This window comes from Motacilla alba, chromosome 19 (assembly GCF_015832195.1).
Source record: "Motacilla alba alba isolate MOTALB_02 chromosome 19, Motacilla_alba_V1.0_pri, whole genome shotgun sequence".
In the NCBI taxonomy this organism is placed as follows: Eukaryota; Metazoa; Chordata; class Aves; order Passeriformes; family Motacillidae; genus Motacilla; species Motacilla alba.
In genome coordinates this window covers 6,885,086-6,907,575 of record NC_052034.1, presented here as the reverse complement: position 1 = coordinate 6,907,575, position 22,490 = coordinate 6,885,086, and the positions used below count along the sequence as shown (strand labels likewise).

Here is a 22,490-nt window from a genome sequence, read left to right as displayed (position 1 = left end):
CTGGGTAATAAACCAAGGGAGTCTGTGGGAAGCGGTGACAAAGGGAGTGCGTGTGTGTGAATCATAGACTTGTGAAGGTTGGACATGGTCTCTAAGATCATTGAGTCCAACAGTCAGCTTCACACTGTCATGTTAACCATGAACCCATGTCCCCATCTGAGTGATGCTAGAATGAGCAGGATGCACATGGTGAAAGCAGAGATCACTTTCTCACTGCTTACCGTGTGAGTGGAATGTCTTAAAATTATTTATTTCCTATTTTATTTGTGTAACTTTTGCAGCAGAAGTTATCTGTGAACGTGGCAGCAGGCCCCAGCTTTGGGGTATTTGGGCTGCACTGCTGAGCAGTGAGTTCCCTTCGACCTGGCCCTCGGTTAACTGGGGAGACAGATGGACTTCTGCTGTGTGTCGGTGATGCCTGGGTTTGGGTGGGGACTGGGGCTCCCCGGGCACAGCCGGCAGCGCCCCGCGGGTTCCGCGTCCTGCGGGAGCGCGGCTCGTCTGGCCCGGGCCGCCGCCTGCCCCGACGGAACCCCTCCGCAGCGGGGTCTGCCGCCAGGCCTGGCAAGGGTTAACGCCGCAGCCCCACGCCCCCTTTGACGGAGTCGGGCCAACCTCGCCAAATTTGAAAAGGCATCCGGGGCTGAGTGTGCGCCCTGGGAGCATCGAGCCGCGCTGGCCCCGGACCCCCTGCGCGGGCAGCAGCCGCAGCCGCCGGGGCTCGGCTTGCCGAGGGTCGGAGCTTCCCTTTGGCAGCCGGAGCAGCCATTCCCTGTGCCCGGCACCCGTGCCCCGTGCTCCCCGCGCCCGGGGCTCCTCCGTGCCGCGGGATCCCGCCGTGACCCCGGCCGGGGGAGCACGGTGTGGCCCCGCGCCTGCCGTGCAGTGTAAGAGGGAAGGAGGAGGCGGTAGGAAAATCCCGTTCTTGCAAAAATGCAGCTCGCTCTTTTCTTGTCCTGGTGCTGCTGCCTGCACGGATGCGCGCTGGGCACTGGCTTCCTCTATCAATTCCCAGCATCAACCCTGCAGCACAACTACCCGGAGCAGAGCTCCGGCTCGCCGGGCAGCGGCTTCTCCAGTCGCCGGTGAGTAAGACCGGGTCCGCCTCCGGGCGAGGAGGCTGCGCCCCGCCGGTGGCCCCGGGGGACGAAAGGGCACGGTAAAGCCGCGGGCAGCGGTGCCTCGGAGGGTGCAGGGGCGTGCTGGGCTGCCCGCATCCTCGGTGGGGTGTGGGACTCTCCCTACCTGCCCGCGGCAGTGTCCGCCTCCTAGGGCAGGGAGCGGCTGGGGGATCGAGGAGCTGAGCTTGGGTAAATGACACCCACACAGTCTCCCCCTGCCGCGCCCAGCCCGTCGGGGAGGGGAAGGGGCTTTGCCGGGCTGCGCGTCCCTGCGCAGTGCGCAGCCGGAGCAGGAAAACCTCCTGAGCCGGGACGCTGGGGATGCCGGCAGAGGGAACTGTTATAGCCCTCGGCTGCGAGGAGAAACTTGTTCAGCTCAACAAAGGAAAGCCCTTAATTACAGATCTTTCTTCAAGAGCTGCAACTTCCAAGTAGCTGTTTAAAACCAAACCTCCCACTCTTCTCCTCTCCCCCCACCCCAACCCAATTTCTTGTAAACTTAATATAAATCAGGTTTGATTTACTGTATCTTACTGCTTCAGTAGAGCAAACAGTTTAGGCTTCTCCCCCTCCCCTCTGTTTTCTCTGGATATTTCTCCAGAGGTGAAACAGCTGTTCAGATGAATGAGCTGCACTGTATAAAGCAGGAGAGTGGCTTAACCTGATTCCAGTTGTTCTTGAATTTCACTTTTTTCTTTTTTTTTCTCTGTCATTCCCTTAAGTGGGGACTTGAGATTTAATATTCAGAGCTCGTCCATCCTGTCTCTATCTCTCTGCCTCCTCCCTTGCTAATACCTAGTCTGAGTGAGCAGTGCTGCTGTGGAGGAGGGCTTCTGTTAGCACGGCTTACTTGGGCTGGGGATTGGGGAAAGGCACGGACTCCGTGGATTGCCGTGTCGGAGGTGCAGGGGCGGGCACCAGCGCTGTGCCTTGCACGGGGCTCGCATATGGTGCGGATTTCTCCCCGGGGGGAGGTGGCTTTGTCCGCTGCGCTGTCAGACAGCCCTGGGGCTGCAGGGGGTGTGATGTTAAACTACAGCAACTGTCAAAGGGTTTGAAACGGCAGAAAATTATAGGAGAGTAATGGGATAAACCTATCCCAGCTGGATCTCTTCCAAGGTACCCCCTTCCCAAAGAATGAGCTGCAATGAGAACCACATGTCATTTGTCTTACATATCTATTAGCCTGCAGATCTTTGTTCAGAGCTACCACACTTACATGAGTGTGGACTCTGCTCACCAAAGACCTTCCCCAGTCCACACTCTCGCACAGCTTTTCCATGCCTCAATGGTTTGGATAGCTGATGCTTTGTCAGGGGAATGTGTCTCCCTCCAAGTCTATAAAGTGTTGTGTAAAACCACATAAACCTGACTTAAACAATGATGCTGGGGAAAGCTGGTAGATTTTTTTAGATTTATTTTTTATGTCTGATGGAACTTTGCCCTGGGAGAATCTCCCATTCTAGTTTAATATAGAGGGGGAAGTAAAAAACTGAAGGGAGGAAAAAATCACCAGTGGATGTTGTGAAAGAAAAATTCAAGTGCTCAGTCAAATATCACACGTTGAAGCAATCTTTGAATGTTTTAATTTCCCCTTGAGTGGTGAAGTTTTGTTGTTGGCAAATGTCTAACAGCTTCACTTTCTGATGGGAAAATCTGTGTGGGAAAACTTTCCCCAGCCACAATGTTGGACTTTTGAGGGAAGTCTCCTGCTGGGTGCAGCTTCAGGTTGGGATTGCTGGACTTTTCTGGGTTTAATATGGTCCATGATGGGAATGAGGCTTTTTGCTCCAAGTTTGACATTGATCTATATGGGTGCAAAGCCTTTTTTCAAGGACTGAATCAGACTGGTATAGATGGGTTTTTATGTTGTTCAGTGTCCCTTTTGCCATTGAAACAGGGGATCTTGGTAGCACCTGAATTATGTGAAGCAACAGCAGCTCCATCACAATGAAGCTTTCTGGCCTCTGCTTTGGAGAGGCTGTGGAGGAGACAAGATGGTGGGAAGGTGATTGCTGTTAATGGCACTATATGGCCATTCCCACTTCCTCTTCTTCAACCTTCCCGGTGTGTGCTTTGTCCAGTGACTTCTGGCACTTCTCTGAGTCAAAAATAAGCAGGGACAGAGCCTTGAAAAGTTCCTGCTGCAGCTCCAGGTGTTGGTACTTTGCAGCACATACTGATGGGATGCTGTACAGTTGACAGGTTTCCTTGATACAGGACACACCACGTTTCTGCAGTTGTCTTTTCCTGTCTTCGATCAACAAGCGATTGAGCTGTTTGGGAATCTGCTATCAATTTTCTAAAAATTAACTTTTCATAAGAGTTGTATTTCTCCAAGGGGAGAAGTTTCTAGAGTCCTTTGTGCTAATAGAGCCCTGGTATCTAGGTTGCAGGCTGGCTCAGAGATGGCTCCTGAAGCTCTGAAGACTGCTGACCATGTTTCCTGCCAGAAAAATAAGGCCCTGAGCACTGTAAAAACCTTGGGGTGGTGGTGAAGAGAAATTTGGAGGAAAAATTACTGTTATTCACATTCTTCAAAGTGAAGCCATGGAATACTTGCTTTGGAGTAATGATGTATTCTTTGTTTCCTTTTTTTAAAAATGAATATTCTAGCTTCTGGTTGGCTTCAGTTTACAGGTCTTGGTTATTAGACCAAAAACACTTGCAGTGTATCTTTGCAGGTGCTTGGATTGAACTTCAGATGTGCAAGTGCTAGTGACTGAAATCCTTGCAGCAATGTCTGTTGGCATTGTATGGACTGCAACAGCCTCACGATTTAGCTTGAAATTCCCATTCAGTGCATGCAGTTTGAGCTTGCTGCTTTGTTAAGGCCATGAATGGGAAGTGGGCCTTACTGGAAGCATAAGAATGGAGGGGCTGCCTGCCAAGGAGAAATCTTCCTCCAAGCTCTGAGAAGCTTTGCTAACTGAGTTAAGAGAAGCTTGTTCCCATGCTGGAAGTAGCTCAGTTGTCAAGGAACGCTGCCTCTGTGTTAGCTGTCTTTGGGGTTGGTGTTCTCCCAACTCCTCATTCTATTTTCCTGTACTTTCTAATTAGTCATGCATTGAGTCATTGTGAACTTAATTGTGGGAGTCTGAAACTTCTGAGAATAGTTGCAGGGCTTAGACTGGAAACCTCTTTGGATGAGAAGTGGAGGTGGCTGATAGAAAAATCCCAAAACATAAACCCAAAAGCAAGGTAGGAGGATAATTTTTTCACTGGGATCATTACAATACCATCACAAAAGCCCTCTGGGGTGGGTTCAAGTCCAGCTGTAGCAGTCAGGTCTTCAAAACAATCTTCAGCCTAAAAACTTCTTCCTGGTAAAGAACATTTGAACCATGATGTTACAAATAACAGGACTGTACAAATAGGTATTCTTATCCACATTCTACTGGTAATTGCACATTTGGTCACAGTAATTCCCAGTGATTCCTACAGCAGTGATGTTTCTTGAGGATGTATATGGAGAGGAAGGTAATATCTGATAGCTGTAAGTGCAATATTTGGTTGCCAGAGGCTTTGACATGGAAGGCCAGGTGGCCTTTAGCCATTTCATTTTGTGACTCAGAGCACAGCTCAGGGACCCGAGTTCCAGTTGCTCCTCTACCAATGGTTTACTCCATATCAGGGGCCAAATCACTTTGCCATGGATTCCATGGAATAGTTAAACAAGCTCTGTGAGCTGCTTTGATGTGGGAATGATTCTTAAACAGATACCAACTTTCCAGTACTGCAGCTTGTCTTGCTTCCCTGAGAAACCCAAAGTGTTGGTGCTTGAAATATGTTGTCAATTATTCCTTGAGGCTACCAGTTTCCTAACAGGTCACTTGGATGTCTGGCTCTCAAGATCAAGATGTCTGTGTGGACTTCTTGTAGGTAGGTGTGTTCTGTCCAGAATAACTGCCTGTGTTGTGCCTGGCCCTACAGCTACGTCTGTGCTGGGCTGGAAATGACCCTCCCCAGCACAACTGCACTGAAATGTAGCAACCTCCAGCCTCTTAGGTGAGCTTTTAGTTCTTTTAAGTAACTGTGAGTGTCTTTATGTGACAGAAGCCTGTTCTTAATATTAAAAGGTCATCTATGAATAAGTATCCCAATATATGTCGTCTGTAAGAATGCTTTCAGAATGTGTATCTGGAGTTTTCCTGATGGATTTTTATTAATTCTCTCTTCACTAGAGACAGATGACTTGAACCTTATTTCAGCCTCAAATTCTGAACCTCTCGTGACTCTTAAGTGGGTGTGGAATATAAAACTATACATATTGGCCAAATGTGGTTCTCTCACCTTTTAGTGACAGGATCTTGCTCTCTGAGTCATTCTCTCCATCACCTAATTGTCTGCTCATTGCCTGAGGTCTCTGGTTTGCTATGGACTGTGAGGATGTCAAGCAAACAAACTGGGATTTGTGTCATGCTGAGTCCTCTGCTCTAATTCTGCTTTGAAGTGCCCGACCCAGGTAACCAAGAGGTCAGAAGGTCTTGAGCTCATCACCAGACCCTGGAACTATCTGGTGTTTGTTCCCTGGACTCTGCGGCCATATGATCTTCATCTGATTCATGGGGTTCAGGGCTGTAACTTTGCAATGCAATTAGCAGTGGAGCCAATGGTAGGCTAAGGGTCTGGTGACACTGGAATGGCTTTGAAATACCAGATGTGATTGTAGCTACTGCAGTAAATTGTATTCCTGTAGGAAATCTACTGTCCTGCCTTTCCAGCTGCTTGCGTGAATAATTTCCCCTTAGGTAGGTTTCATTTACCAGCTCAAGGGGAAAAAACAAAGGGAGCAGAAAGGCAAAACAATGGGTGCCAGTGAACTTGTGCTCCCCTTGGATAAATTAACAAATGTTTCTTTCAATAATCCTTATTTTTTAGTTTTCTCAAAGTTGAGCTTATTAGGGTGCGGAAGGGTGGTGGAAATAGGTCAGGTTAGAAATGTCACAGCTTTGCTTGGGGAGTGGTTCTGTGACACTGGAATCATATAATATTTACTTACATCTTAGTTTTGTTGGGCTGTGCCTTGATAAAGGGGGAAAATGAAGAATGGCTTTGAGATAATGATTAGGAACTGAAAGCATGGAGTGCTTTAGGTCTTCTGGGTCAGAGTAATGCACCCATTCCTGCATCAGACCTCCAGCATGTCTGGAAATTTTACTGATTTACAAAGCATAGACGCCTTTCCTCTAGGATAATACAGAAAAATAATCTAACTGCATTTCTGAAATATCCACAAAGCTCTTGACTCACTTTTAATTAGGCAGATCTAGACAGTGCTTAAATTTACTTCCACTGAGGCATAATGTTTATTTAGAATCTTTGAGCATACAGCCAGCCTGTGCCAACTTTGATATCACAAGGATTCTGTTGAGGGTAATAGCTGCAAATTAGAAAAAAGGCAACTACTAATTTGGTTACTGTCCTAAATTTTTTGTCTTTTTATATAGCTGAGTAATACTAAATCTCTTGCTTAGTGTAAATATGCACAGTGTAGCACTCATCTGAATTGGAGTCCTTAATACTGCAGAAACCAGCAAGAGTAGGAGCTGTGATATTGTTCCTTGTTGGTGTTGTTCCTTGCCTTCTTTTGTTTGGAGAAATGGTTGTTTGTTGGTGTGTAATTTATTACATGATTTAGGTGCTTTGGCTGCTTTTGACAAGTAATGTTTTCCTCCTCTTGGAATTGAACAGATGTGTAAGTGAGGAGTATGCTTGGGGGGAAGTACTGTCTGTAATGTTTAGGCCTCGCTGTTTGAAAACAGCTGAATCTTTTGGGGAGGACCAACAAAGAGGAAACTACTTCAGATTTCAGACTCCTTTTCCACTTCTAAAGCTGGGCAATCATATTTCTGGCAAAGAAAGAAGCCTCTTCTATCTGTCTAGAAATGGCTTTCACCCAGAGGCCCACAGAGTGGATGCCTCTGAGACAAAAGCTGAAGGTAGTTTCCCAATGTTTCATGTTTGGAATAGGTCAGTATCTTCTTCCAGATTGATGTAGTTTATCTGGGAAAGAGAATCTGCCACTCAAAATCATAACAGCTGATTTAGAAACTGAGAAGAGACACAATCTGTGTGATTCTCTTATTTAGGACTCTTCCCTTTACTTCTGTGGTTTGTTTTGTGTCTCCTGTCCATCCTCCCAGAGCTGAGTAAGGCTGTTCTTATCCAGCCACCTGCCTTTGTGCTGAGCAAACAAACCATCTGTCAAAACATTGAAGCTAAAGTGAGGTACCACTGCATAGAAGGGACCAATTCATGTCCAATATTGACATCAGGTTATGTAGTCAGATGTCTTTTTAATAAATTCCACTTTTTCTGCCCCTAGGAACTGGGTGGAAGTGATATTCTTTGCAGCATTTGTGCTGCATACAGGCATGTGTTTGCTCAGAGCATCTCAGAAATGCCAGTGCAGTGAAATCATGAGGCAGGGGAGTATTCCCTGGATGTGGTTGTGTAACCAAGTTAGTCTGACTCTGTAGAGTTAAGAACAGGTCCAGTTCTGTTTCTTCTGAATGTCCCCCCACCTCTTCTATGTGTGTATGTGCACTCTGGAGAGGAGGTGTGTTTGTTGGACAAGACTCTTGATTCCTGATTTCCACGTTTTAATGGAATAAAAAGACCAAGGATGTGGAAAGAGCGTGCCTTATAAAGGTAGTATAGGACAAGGTGTTTCAAGAAAGATGCCTGTTTCGTGCAAGGACAGTTTTGGGGGTGGACTGTGAGGAAGGGGCCACAGCAAATTTGGTTGCAGGACCTGAGAACTAAGGCTCTTGGTCTTCTGTGTGAGAAATGAGAACAGAATGCCCCTTACCCTGTGCCTGTTGGATGTTAGAGCTGTTTAGGACTAAGAAAAGGCAGCTGCATAGGTGCTAAATGAGCTAAATACTCCTTTTGCCCTCTTGGGATGACCTCGTGAGATGGAGCTGCTCAGTTAAGGCGCTACACAAATACTTCCATTCTTGTTTTGTGCCTGGGGTCAATCAAATCTGCTTTTTCCCTCCAGGACTTTGCTTAGTTGTTCAAGAGTGTGGTGCTGGGAGCTCTCAGCTTGGTTGGAGCTGCTGCTCCTGGGGAAGGGCAGGGGCAGAGGGGCTGCTGGATGGATGACATAACGTCTCCACGCCGGGCTCCCGTTGGCCTGCGGTGGCGGTGCTTGCTGGGGTGTGGTAGCCCTGAACGGAAGGGCAGACATTTCTTTTTTGCTGTGTGCTGCTTAGCCCTTATTAAACTCAGATGTTTCTAACCCCTTCCTCTGGGCTCTCATTATTGCTGTAAACACAGCAGATCACAGGGAGCTTTTTCAAATCCCCGTTTGAGGCAGCAATGGGTGACAGCTCTCCCCACATGAATTTAACACTTCAACCCGAGGGAGATTCTGCCCGTGTTTTCCCTAAAGAAAAAGACTTTTTCATCTGATGCCACTTCTCTTGTGCCTGCCTCGGGTTGCTTGGCTTCCTGGCTTTCTTCTTGCCTGATTCTGTCTTGTGCTTCCCCAGAACCTGTCTGGTTTCTGCAACCCTGCTCAATGTTGGCTGTCTGGCTGCTTGTCTCATCACTGTATCTTGTTCAAATGTTGAGTTGTTTGCATTTTCGGTGACAGTGAAAGCAATACCAGCTAAAATAATGTTTCTGTTGCTGTGCTAGGATGAGTCAAAAAGGCTCTCCTGGAAGAAACACCTAGCTCTGCCTGTCAGCAGGTCTGGATCTCAGCTGTACCTGTTCCAGATTTCCTGTGTGCCTCTGATGGAAAATTATATTTCAGCTTTCTGTGGAGGGAGAAGGAGAGAAGAGACTGCCATGGTAACAGGATCTTAGATGCTTCCTACCTATGAACCACAACTTCACCCAGCATGAGCTACTGTACCCCTGTGGGGGAACTTAGGAATCCTTGGTATCTCTGAATATAACCCACTAACTTTGAGGTAAATCCAGGCTATTTATAACCTCCTTGTATGCACTTCTCCAAGGACTATATCCATTGCAAATCTACTTACAAGTCTCAAATATCTGTCCATTTAATATTATTCTACTTTGAGCTGAGAAATTCTTGGCCCATTTGAGGTATCAGAGCTGCTTTGTGCATAGGCTTAGTAAAAGCTGTGTTCCTGCAAGATCTCTGATGCTCTCTGTCACATCATCTGTGTGACTTGTTCTTGTGACATTCGTGTCCTGCTCTAGTCTTGTGTTGTCCCTTGTTGTAAATTGAGCTAAAGAGCTCTTGACAGAGAGCTAGACAGAACCAGGCTATGGCAGATGTTAGGAAGGTCGTTGCCATTCTGATGCTGTATTTAGTCACTGGTGCTAAGTTTCCTTTTGGAAATTTAGGCGATCCTAAAACACTTGAAGATGAGCTACCTTGTTGCAAGATTCTCAAAATCTGGTCCCTTGAGTCTGTGGCTTGATTTAAATTGCCCTTCGAAAGTTTCTGGCATGTGGGGAGGTACAGAGAGCTTTTCTCAGTCGTGATTCTACATATCCAAGAAAACACTGATTTAATCAGTGGTCACTGCAGATTTGAGGTGAACTTTTAATGCAGCTTTTAATAAACTTAGAGCTAAAATGGCAGTGCCCCTAAGAACTGAGCTGTCAGCTTGTGTCTGTCACTGGCACCAGCAGTACAGGACAGAGAAAATCTGATATGCTTAAGCTTCAGTATTTCAACATGGCAAACCCTGCTAACCTAAACACTGAGGGGGGAGCTGCATTCTTTGCTATGCCTAATCTCTGTATTTTGTTAAACATGCATTCCTGCCAGAACTTTATTGGACAGAACAATAGTGACCAGCTGGGCAAGTGACCCTGGCTTTTCTGGTCGGCAGAGGAATTCAGCATCTGAGAAGTTCAGATTCTCATGTGCAGCTTAAAGTGATCTGGATTTAGTTGCTTTTAATTATTAGCTGGCTTATTCATAAGGCTTTGTTTTCCACCCTCTTTCCCAAGACAAAGACTGTTTCCTTAAATGCTCAATATATATTCTATAGAGCAGCACAGAGTCTGGGAACTGAGACTTGCAAGTTCTCTCTTTTCTTTCCCCTAAATAAAATGGGAATAGTAATACTTCCCTTCATGTAAAGGAAGGCTCTAGGGAGTATTTCACAAGGGTGTGGTTATATCTTAGAGGGAAAGCTACAAAATCCAAAGTACTGTATATGAATTTATGCTGAAGTTTATAATAAATCTATGAATGATAATACTTGGCTCTTGTATAAACTTCCACTCTTACAGAATAGAGGTCATTGTGCTCCCTGTTTACTGCACCTCTCTGAGACTGAATGACTGAAATTGGTCTTTGGGGGTAAGTCTTTGCCTGAGCTCTGCAGAGAAGGATTTGAAGGGGATGCTGAGGGGTGGGAGAGGGGGGTGCTGAGCAGGGCAGGCTGGACTGACCAGTAGCAGAGGGCTGGTGATGGCACAGGCTGAGGGGCTTTCCTGTCCCCAGGGTGGTTTTTGGGAGCCTGGCTGTGGGACATACCTTTATAAGCAGCTGCTTTGTGCTCAGGGCACAAATGCCTGTGGCAATGGGTGTGACCCGAAAGCACCAGCCTTGGAGCAAAGGCACCTCCAGGCTGTGATGCTGCAAACTTCCCCTGTTCCCATCTGCAGTACAGCAGAGAGCAAAAAGGCAAATTGGCTTTGTAGGATGTTACAGTACTTGGCTTAATGCTGCTGTAAATCAGCATAACCTGCAGCAAAAGCTACAGCCTCCCTGCAGTGTATTTCAGGATACAACACCGAGCCAAAGGGTTTAAACTATCACACAGTAAAATGCTGTCTCTGGGGCAGCTGTTACTGGAAGTCACTAATGTATATCACAAATGATACAAAAATTTTGGATTACAGAGTGGTAGGAATTCTTAGGCTGTCAGCCTGTGGATAAGCTTTGAATGAGTGTGCATTGCAAGCAGAAATAATAGGATCTCATATTGCCAAGCACTAGAAAAATACTTGAGGCCCGATACTGTAATTAAAAGTCTGCTAAAACCCTTGCAAGACCTCTGCAACCAAACCCATTGTAAATTTATTTCAAGAACCACAGCAACATACTAATTTTCTTGGGTAATGTCCTTTGAAACAATCAAGCTCTCTAATTATGTCTGTCAGGCCTTGCCAAGTGGTTCTTGGCGTCTGAACTAGAAGGTTTTCAAAGTAGCTTCTGCAAATGACTGGAATTTTGCTGAAGGTAAACTTTCAGCTCCCAGGTACCATTTGGAGAAGTTGCTGCATAAGTTTTAGGAAGGTTAGGGTGAAGCTGTGTATCTGTACAGTGGCTGGGAAGACAGAGGAGAAAAGTGGGAATATGGAAATTATAGGAATCATCCCAGCTTGTCTCTTGACTTGAATGCAGTTAGAAACTGGGTTGATTTGTGCTGGACATTTCAGCTGGTGTCCTGGCTGAGCCTGGGAGTCATCTTGTGCTGCCTGTGTCTGGGTGATGGATTGGATCTCAGCATTCCTGTGGAAGCAAGGTTGGCTTTGCAGGGCACCTCCATGTGTGGGAGTGGTTTGGGGGTTTTTTTTGTTGCTGTTTGGTTGGATTTTTTTACCAACCAGCCAAAAAACACCACCACAAGGACGAACACCAAACCCCACACTAGCATTTGACTGGAATCACTCACTTCCCACGGGCTTGTGGCTCAAGTGTTGCCAGTAACAGCTGGATAGGTGAGCTGGCTGTTCCCATGGACATACCTCCAGCAAGGGGAACCAGTTCAAGAGTTGTTCTGTCACTCTGTGCTCTGAGGTTGTACCAAACTTCTTGATTTGTGAATGAGAGTGGTTTCTAGTGAAAATCAAACCATCTTTTTTCTGCTGTGATGTGAGTCTGCCACAGCCATTTATTGTGATATTCAGCACTGCAGTGTCCATATATCCCTCTATACCTGCTTAGAAATGGCTCAAGCAAGTGTTGTGGCAATGGCACCTGCTGGCTTTGCTTCCAGGGTGGCTCAGCCTGGCACTATCCTTTGCAGCGACAATGCATGGAAAGATTTCTCCAATGTAGTGAAAGGTGTAGAGGAAAACTCTCATGTATGTTTGTATGAGGGAGGAAAAACCACAAACAAGATGGAGCTGTTGTGTGTGAAGGATGTTTGTGTACATGCTGAGTGAGTAATAAACACAAGTTGTTGCTGTGTGTCACTCTCAGGTTTGCTGGTTTGACCTCAGCCAGTAAAACAACATTAAGATGTTCCCAAACCATGTAAAAGGTACCAGAAATACAGAAGAACTGTCACCCATTAATAAAATTCAGGTCATAACTGCTTGTTTTAAATCAAACTTTTATCTTGCATGCTATTTGTGTCACTCTTCATTCTCTGATGGAAGAAATGTGTGTAAATAGGAGAAGAGGAAAAAAAAAGTTAATCTCTCTTTAATGGTTTTGCCTTGAATTTGCCCCAAGCTCTTGTCAGTATTGTGTGTTTAATGTATTTAGTGTCAGCCTCTCCTTTGCACACATAGGCCAAGACCCTCTCACCAGTAACTCCAGGCATTCCCATTCCCAGCAGAAGGATGAAGGATGCCTGTGAAACATTTGCTTTAGGAGTTTGGTTCACTTGTGGGCATCAGGTGGCATTTTCACCAATTTGTGGTTAAAATGCTTTAAGTTGTGGAGTTTTGCACTTTGCCATGGTGGTGCAGTTAGGTTGCCCTGTCCTTTTGCATTGGCAGGAAACTTCTAACTTAAACCACCACCAAAGAAACCCTGCAAACCTCCATCTGGTGGAGTTTGCTGTACAATTCTGCACAGAACTGGGCAGGAATTTTTCTGACCAAATGCCTGTGTCTCCTTCAGACCTCCTGCTGTCCCCTCTCTTGCTCAGTGCTGCTTTCTCCCCATCCGGTTTCCCACGTGTCTCCTCGGGAATGTTTCAAGGCAGTGTTATCATTCCTAAGGAATCTACAGTGCATGCACAGGCTATGGAGGATTTTTTTTTTTTTCAGCTGTTATTACTTGGCCAAATCAAACCCATTTCCACCTGGATACTGAAATGTAGATCTCCTCCCTTCCAAACAGAGGCTTCCGAAGCACTGAGGCACTAAAGCAGTTTTGTAGATTGCTCAAGAATTTTTTAATAACAGAGAAAGGTGTTAGTGTTTCCGTTCACAAGAGAAAGGCTTTCTTTTTTTTAAGCTTTTTTTATTTCTAATGAACAAACTGGGTTACAGCAGGGTTTAAAAGGAGAATACAAATAATTGTCCTTGGCTAGAAATGAGGGATGGTGACTGCTTCCAGAACCAGTGAAAGCTTAGGAAGCTGTGTTAAAAGCAGAACAAACCTTTTACATTGGAAATAGTTAGGTAGAGCACTTAGTTTCTTGCTGTCTCTTTACAGTCTGTCTGGAGACAGATATCAAAGTGTAGTGGGTTCTGTGTGATTAAAACACACCATCTGCTGAAGAGTGAGTTTGGAACTTGGTGAGGCAGCACTGGGTGCTCACCAGCAGGGGTTTGGGACTTCTGTGTGCAAGGAGCTGAGCTACAGCAAAGCCTGTGGGGTAATTTTTTATGGCATTGGATGGGTGCAGTCAGGAGAGTGTAAGAATGGGAGTCTGGAGGAAGGTGAAAAGGAGGCTGCTGGTACAGCAGATTGTTGTGCCTGGAGCTGCCTCATCCCAGCCATGCCATAGTTGTAGAGAGGTTTCAATGAGGCCTCTACTTAGTGCAGAGGAGGCTCTTTGGAAGGGCTGGTCATTGGCAACCAGGAGGTGTTCTAGAGCAATTCACTTCATTTACATGGGCTCTGGGAAGGACTGGCTTGAGAGGGAGGCAAGGAAGAGAAAGATGTGATAAACTAACACCCATGGATGTGAACATGTGTTTGTAAAGGTTATTGCTACACTAATAGTGGTTTTTAAGAGTTTTTTAGCCTGTGCAAGTTGGAATTTATTAACCATAAAGCCATTGATACATCCTCCTGCCTTAGCTCAGCTTCTGATCCTGCTCTCAATATGCCCTTGGATAAAAACTGACTGTTGTAAAGGGCAAACTCAGCTCTCTGATGACAGGACAGATCTCAGTTCTGATGTTCCTACTTCCCTACACATGAAACTCCCATGGGTGTGACTGGAACAATAGGATTATTTTCCAAATTATTTTTTATTGTAGTAACGCCCAGGACAGCCTTGTGCCAGACATGGCAGACATGGAATAAAAAGTTTTCAATTTAAATAGCAAATTAACACACAGACTTTGGGGTTTGTTTTTCGGGCTGATTAACACTTTGAATACCCAGGCAGAAAAGTTTTCCAAGGCTTTGTTTTGACTGAGCTGGGTCTTATGTGGCTCATCCTGGGAATCTTTGAGCTGGGCTGGGGGTAACAGCCTAATTTATGTACTGCACAGGGCACAGACTGGTGTTCAGATGACCTGGCACATTGGTAGAGCAGTTACTGGAGAAAAGTGCTTTGCTCTTGAGGTGCTGACATGTTCATGGGGTACAGCTGTCCCCAAAAAAAATCTTCCTGGAGCACCAGCAGGAGTCTTGTCTCAGGCCTGGTGCAAATGCTGGCTCACAGGTACCTGATCTTCAGCTGCCTCACTGAACGCAAGTGGCTAATGCGAGATATATAAAAGGAAGAAGAGAAATTGTTGGTCTTCAAGCAAAATAAGAAGATGGATTTGTCTAGACTGGCCTGTTGTTTCTAATCACCTCCTCCAGCAGAGGAAACATCAGAAAACTGTAGGGTTTTCTTGCACTTGAGGAAAGGCTGTTCCCTTGGTGGTTTCAGTGGGGTTGGTGTCATGTCTGGCTCTTTGGCAGTCACCTGAACCAGGAGTGCTGTGCAGTGCAGCTGAGCCTGCACAGCTGCTGCAGCTTCACTCTGGAAGAGGTGCCTTTGGCTCATGAGATCCTGTTCCCTACAGGGATGGACAACCACATGGTAGGTCACTACTTAGAAATGTCTGCTGTGTAGTCCCTTGTACACCAGAGCCCACAAATTCCTTTACAAATTGCTGACCAAATTGAAGACCTAGACTGAAGAAATTGTAATGTGCCACAGGAAATGAGAAGTGGGCAGGTGGAAGAGGTGCTGCTGGAAGAGTTGTGGGTTCAGTTTACCTCACACAGCTATGCAGGTATTTCCAGTCGCAACCTGTGAATCTGAAGCTGATACTTTAATCTGATTTTTGACACCTTTTGGGGCTCACTGCTCTGACAGTTGAAAACATAAGGAAAACACAACTCTATTGCCCTAAAGAGAAAGCAATGTGCTGTCTGTGGGATCTCTTTCAATACATGTTTTTCTTTGTGTTTGTTTCTAGCTATCAAAAGGATGTACCTTCTCCAGTGCAGCAATATCCCAACTGTTCAGCTCCAGGAAAAGCCCAAAACATGCATGTTACATGAGCAGATTAACATCATGCAATAGTAGGAAGCTTGATCATGCCATCTTATTTTTTTTTTATACACTCAACACTGTCCTTTTGACATTGCCTTTTGTTCTTGCTGTAGTTTGTGGTTTTTGGTGCCAGTATAATGTAATGAAAAACACTGCTTCATTTGGGCCAAGTGCCTGTGTTCCTGTCATGCATGTGGCATTCATTGCTGCTGGTAAGTGCTGGGAGTTTGGCACCGGAGGGCTGAATGGGAGGCACAAAGATGCTCTGTTGTCTGTACAGAGCTCTATAAGCATAAAAACAAAACAGATTTGGGAGTAGGCCCTGTCCAATCCCTGCAGATTGGCTGGTGATGCAGATACAGGCTTTGTAGGGCAAAGGGTGGGATTTAAGGAGATGCTGAAACCAGCAGGAGCCTGATTTGTCCCTTTTGGAGGACTGAGTTGTGCAAAGTGTTTTGTTACAAGGGGAATTAAAGACAGCCATGGGCACTGCCTTTGTGGATGATGGAGGAGCAGTTGTAGCCACAACAGGAGCAGTAGTAAAGCACAGGATGTTCTGACAGGGTCAGTGACTCCTTATACTGCTTTTCTTAATGTTTTCTTTTCTGCAAAGGTTTTGGAGACAAGCTCCAGGTGTGTGTCAGTACCCTGTTCTTCTACTTAAAATTCACATTCTACTTCTTGCTAAATCAAATTTAGAGTTTAATTCTGAATGAATTTTTGTAAACTCAGATATACTGACTTTTATCAAAGTTAGTCTGGTGCTCATAATGAGGATCAGGGTAACTGTCCTCAACCAGTTCTAGATCAGACCATCAGAGGACACAGACAAGTACCAAATGTAGACTTTGACCACAAGGATCTGTTTCAGACAAATAGTTGGTCTGCCAAACCCCTACTGCCAAATCCCAGCTCTCTACTTTCAATCAAGGTCTTAAGGATTTTTTCCCTGTGATCCCACCCCTCCTTTCAAGGTCAGGCTTTTTAGGAGTGAACAAACCAGTTCTATGGATGTATTCACAGTATGGAGGTGTTAGACCTATCTACAACCATGTTATCCAGCTGTGCAAAAATGTTTAGACTCAGGTTCTTCTTTTGAAAGGCTCTAATTCAAGCAGCTTTTAATGTTGCAAAAATGACATACTTGGTTGTAATTGTGCATGATTTCCACGCTGCATGGATATCAAATGCCAAATTCCATCAAGTCAGTCTAATTTAACAAAGATTCCATGGATATTTTTGTACATTTCCTCTTTCCTCCCTCTGTGAACACTGGAAACTACTGTCTTCTCATCGATTGTGATAAGCTCATGGGAGGGAGCAGCAAAACATTGCAGTGTGTAAAAGAATGTCTGTAAAAGCAAAGAACTTCAAAGGGGTGAAGCCCCCTTTTATTTCCGAGCACTCAGTCATGGACTAACTTCTTTCATTTCACTGCTGAAGGTAATTATGCTTCAGGTCAACCATATTTATGGTTTGATTCAGTTGGAACATGGCACTGGCAAACTGAGAGGAGATAGGTACTGGGTATGAATAGAGGGACTTTATGCTGGAGGAATATTCCTTGTGCCCTCTGCCCTTGGACACACACAAACAGGTATGTAGGCTCAGAGGGGCATGTTTTGAATGTGATCAATTTGTTTCTGATACTCCCTGCCTGATCAACACTTGACTCTTCATCTCCCTCTATTCTATCCTTCATTAATATCAGTGCTGATGCTCTACAAGTGGACCAAGGGTGTGTAACAGGTGAGTGTTCTTATCTCCAGACTGCTCCTGCAGTAGCTGCAGCAGCTGGCAGTGCCTAGTGAATGAGTTTGAAAGTTAGAAGAGAAGAGGAATGTTCTCATGGCTGAAGGAGCTGAATGTGGCTCTGGGAGCTGGATCCTTCCTTGTCTCTGAAGAAGAGTTGCACACATGTGCCTTGGTATTTAGCTATGCTGCTTCTAGGTGTTTAATAATTCCAATAGGGAGAGGTTTTCCCTTAGCCCCTGTAATTTCAGTGGCTACAGGAGGATAATGTAAAATCTTGTGCAGTTTTCCTATGGTTTTCCAAACCATCCCTCAGGGCAGTGGTTTGTGGAGGGTCATCCCTGCATAAAACAAAGCAAGGAAAGCACAGTTAAATGTGCGTGGCTGCAGAACTTGCTGAAGACTGAAGCTGTTGTGCAGACTGAACTGTGTTTTCCTCTTCAGGTGAAGATTCCTCTAGGACTAAAGTCCCTCAGCAGGCTCTGATAATACACTTTGTGTGGGAAAACTTAAGGCTGTTACTGGCAAGTGAGTATTTGAAGTGCACAAAGCACAGAACGTATTGCCCCCCTGGGGAAGGGTTATGCTATTGGGAGGTTCCTAGATAAATTGTCCCATCTTACTCTACTAGCCAGAACTTATTTTTATGGCCACTTTGTTCAGACTCTTATTGTGGGGGTGGAGTGGTGGTGTGTGCAGAGAGGTTGGAGTTCCTTCCAATCTTTGTCTGACCAAGAGAGCGGAGTGGGAGACCTGGAACTTGTCTTATTCTTGTTCGTGCCTCTGGCTCTCTGCTGCTTCAAATGGCTGCTGCTGTCTGGCTTCAGAAACACCAGCAGCCTTCCAGTTTTATTCCTTTCCCAAAATGAATGGGCTGTTACAGAGATTTTTCTCCCTTTTTTTGCAGGAGTCAGGGTAACCTCTATTAGTGACTATGAAGTGCTTAGTGGGAGTAAGGCATGCGTAAAACATCAATATTGACAACAAGATTACTGTGGCTTGTCGTGGCTTCTGACTTGCAGGCCTCTTAAAACTTTGTAATGGAGGAGCAGAATCTGCTTTGACCTGAACCATGCCATGATAAGCTTGTGTACAGCCAGCCCCTCACCCCTGCCAGGTGGTCTTTCATGGATTCCTTAGCAAAGGTCCATCTATCTACAGGCAATCCTGAATCAATCCATCAACACTGAACATTCCAATAGTGTGGAGACTGCTGGTTACAATTGAATTTTGTAGCTGGACAACGAGCTGGATGACAGCCTTGATCCTAAAACCTAGTTACCTGGGGAGAGCATGAATACAGCCAAGAACAGGGGAAACTTAAGCCCAACTTGGCTTTTATCTGAGCTTTCCAGTAACATGTGATGGGATAGTTTCCTCTTTAGCCAGGTCACAGCAGTAAAGAGCAACCTGGTCCCAGCCAACTGAATTAGCTGGTAAACTTGATCCTGATGAGAATGAAAGCACATTCAGGGATGGGTGTATTTATGAATAAGAAAGGAATAATGTAGTTTTATAGAAGTGGATGGTTCAGGAAGAGATACCCCAGAGAGCCTGGCAGCCTTTGAATTTGGATTTCTTGGCATGTAAAGGGCAACTTCTGCTCCTGGCCTCGAGGGAATATATAAATAACTAACCCCTCCTAATGCTGGGCTCCAGCACAAAGTGTATGGGTTGCTGTTCTAGCAGAGCAAATGGGATGCTGTACTATTTACACAGAGAAAAGGGCACAGTTTGCTTTCATTGAGTCAGAACAGCAACTTTTTCCCAGTGAAAGTCAGTGACCTTCTGATTTTATTGAAATTCCTCACTAGGATTGCAGGGAAATTGATAGCTCCAGTGAAAAATGTTATGAGGAAACTTGGGGAAATCTACCTAGTTATCAAAACACTCCTACTGTTTTCTGTGCCCTAAATGTTGATCTCTGCTAAGTATAACACACAGTGTGTTATCCTTATGGAAACAAAAAGATAATTCAGTGCAGTTGTTTACACAGGACAAAGCTTTAGGGGAAATCACAAGCATCAGAAATGCCAACCTTCCTGAGAGACTTCTGTGATATTTATTGAGAGTGAGGAGGGTCAGTTTGTGCCCAGACATATGAACAGGTGCTGATGAAACTATCCTGCATATTAAGTGTTCTCCCACTCTCAGAAAGATTTCTCTTCCTTCTGGCTTGTCCAGTTAACTCTTTACCAAGCCCACACCAAATCTCCATTTCGCTCAGCTCTACAGATGGCTTTGTGCAGAGCCCAGCTGGGAGGATTGTATCTGCTGGAAGCAGTTCTGAGCTGGTGGGAGCATGGTGTGCTGGGAGACCACGGATTTTGAGAGCCGGAGCCGTGTCCTTCAGTCCAGTGAGAGCATCAGCCCACAGCTCCTGTGGGGGAGGTGGTGCCTGCTGTAGGTCTGTCCCTAGCAGGGCAGGCAGCCCTGGGTTTGTGTGTGGTGCTGAACTGTCACCCCTCTGAAAGAGGTGATTAGGCAGGAATGCAGCCACTTCCATTCCTGAGCTGCACAATCGACTCACCCGCCTTTGCTGGGTCCTGATCAGTTCAGCCCAGTGGCTCTGACACTGCTCACTTTGTGATCCCTTCTCCAGTGAAATGGGGCACTAAGAGCCAGCTAACAGGTTTTCTCTAGTGAACCACCTGGAACGTCCTCCAGGGACCCCCAGGATGAAGAGAAGCTTGGAAAAAGTGAGCAGTTTGGACTAGGAAGGAAGCAAACACTGCTTTTGGGGATGGCTCTGTGTGTTGTGGAGTGAGTGCTCTGATGGATGGATAGATCCCTTATGCACCCTGTGAGCTTAGGGAACACTGTGCAAATCCCAGTGCTGAGAAGGGAGGGAAGATGAAGTTTCCTGTCAGTGTCTTCCCATCCATAAAGTGATTGCTCTAACTATGCTATCCAGAACTAAGCTTTGATATGTGAGCGTGTGGCTCTTCTGGAACCTACAGTGTTTTAGCTGGGTTGTATGTTACCTTACACTTCTCTACTTTCTGCAATCCCTTTTCTCTCTCACTGTTGGATGACAGGCTGTAAAAACGTCCAGAATCTCCAGGGGTGAACTATGAGTCCAAATAAGCTTTTGTTGAGGGGTGCAGGAGGTCCAGAAAGTCAGTGAGGTTCAGGTATGGCTTTGTCTGGTGTCTGCCTATGGAAGCAAACTGCACCTCCAGCTTTCTGAGTAAGCCTGGGTGCCCTGTGAGAGCCTCTCAGGCTGTTCCCCATGCACTCTGGAAGGTGAGGATTTCTTGTGTCCTCCAGTGTCCAGGTGCCCAAAGCCATCACTGCTTTTGCTGAGTCAGCAGAGGGTAGGCCCCTCTCAGCATCTGCTGAGGGAGGGGTCTGTTCAAGCTCCAAGCAGGAATTTGCAGACTATCTCCAAATGGAAGCAAGCTATTGATTTTGTTGTTCCATTTAGCCTGAAGGGTCCACAGTAACATCCTGAACCTACACAGTGAATGTGATTAGATAGCTGCTGGCATCAACACCCCTATTCCCTCTTGAAAAACATTTTGTCAGCTGGGATCAAGACGTGATATCTGGGTCTGTAGCCCCAGAAGGAAACTGTCTAAATCAGCAGCTTGCAGGCCATGATCTGCAGATCCTCTGTTGTCTGTGAAAGTCTTCCAAGAATTAAATAGGGTGTGAGAGGAGGGGGTGTTTCTTTGGAAACAGCTGGAGGAAATGGACCAAGTGAAACTCCTCTCTCTGAGCAAGGACCACTTCCATGGGATGCTGCAGAACATCACACTAAATATGCTGCTGATGAGCATGCATGAGATCCTAAAGGAGCTGCTGTTTGGATCATTTTGTTTGCTTGGTTGGAATATTGTTTTTGAATAAGCAGCAATATATTCTCTGCCATCCTGGATGCATGCCAGTAAAAGTCCTAAACCTTCTTTCCTAGCATCTGTGTATAATATAAAGGGTCATTTATAATCTCTGTAAGCCATGATGAGGCCTTTCGTCACGTTGTCTGAAGCCTGCTTGCATTCTGGAGGCTGTTCTTGCTGACTTTTGGCTTGCAAAGAGAAGTCTTGGGATGGTTTTGTTTGTCTGTCTTCTTTCTGTTGTAATCACTGTGCTATTTTATCTGCACTGAGTTCCAAGCTGGATGTCCTAATGCATCCTTGACCAGCTGTGTTCCTGTTTTTGTCTCACCTGCCTGTGTGCCACAGTAAAAACCCCTAAAATTTGTATTGGTAGGAAAATGATGCTATTTATGGGAACCCAAGAGTGTTATGTACCTTTCACTCCTGGCTGTGGGTACCTTTGTAACCAAACTCTCTCTTCTGTTGGTAAAGAGAGAAGTTGGAGAAACCTGTGTTCACATTTGATTAGCTGAGTATCTCTGGGGTCTGCCCCTTTTTTTTTTTATGCCCACACTGGTGTTTCTTCTTTAGAGAAGAGGTGACAAATGTGCTGATAAGAGGTGATTTATCACTGTCACTGCTCCCTCTGTGACCCTGCGCAGGAAGGTGGATTTGTCCCTGGATTTGAGTTAAGGATCTGTTACCCTGCCATGAGCTGCCAGTCATGTTCAGCCTGGCAAACCCAGGTGATGGCTTCAGGCAAGGAAGGCAAAGCATGGAGAGCCTCGGGGAGCTTCTCACTTCCTGTAGTGATTGATGAGGAACGGCTGAGGGAGCTGGAGGTGTTTAGCCTGGAGAAAAGGAGACTCAGAGGTGACCTTATCATGCTACAACTCCCTGAAAAGTGGCTGTGCTCAGGTGGGGTTGGTCTCTTTCTCCAGGCAGCACTGACAGAACCAGAGGACACAGACTCAAGCTGTGCCAGGGGAAATATAGGTTGGATATTAGGAAAAAGTTTTTCACGGAAAGATAAGTACTGGATAAAGTACTGGAATGCTTCTCCCAGGGAGGTGGTGGAGTCCCCATCCCTGGATGTGTTTAACAAAGTCTGGATGTGGCACTGGGTGCCAGGGTTGAGTTGGGTGTTGGGGCTGAGTTGGACTTGACGATCTTCAAAGTCTCTTCCAACCTGGTAATTCTGTGAATGCAGGGCTGTGAATTTCCCTCTCGTTCTCACCCTTTCTCCTGGCTGCTTTTCCTTCTGTGCTCAACTGGTTGTTCCCATGGAATGAGGAGATATTACCCCGGTCAGGACAAACCCCATGACTGAGGCTTGGAGAGACCAAATGGCTGATTGCACTAAGTGTGCAAATGAGGGGTAAAAGAAAACTGAATTGTCACATTTTCAGCCTTTAGCTCTTGCTGTTTCTCCTGGTCCTGCTCCCTAAACT

The 22,490-nt window shown here is 45.8% G+C and overlaps 1 protein-coding gene across 6 annotated transcripts in view; it reads left to right on the top strand.

The window, feature by feature from the left end:
- Positions 1–398: 398 nt before the first annotated feature.
- Positions 399–22,490, top strand: part of COL26A1 (collagen type XXVI alpha 1 chain) — a 169,749-nt gene continuing 147,657 nt past the window's right edge. For 3 of the 6 annotated variants that reach the window (XM_038158299.1, XM_038158302.1, XM_038158300.1), the window contains exon 1: positions 399–1,085. In XM_038158299.1, coding sequence (XP_038014227.1) covers positions 934–1,085 — 152 coding nt within the window. In that variant the 5' untranslated portion in view covers positions 399–933. The remainder of the gene's footprint in view (positions 1,086–22,490) is intronic. The other 3 variants (XM_038158303.1, XM_038158301.1, XM_038158298.1) reach the window with 1 other exon arrangement.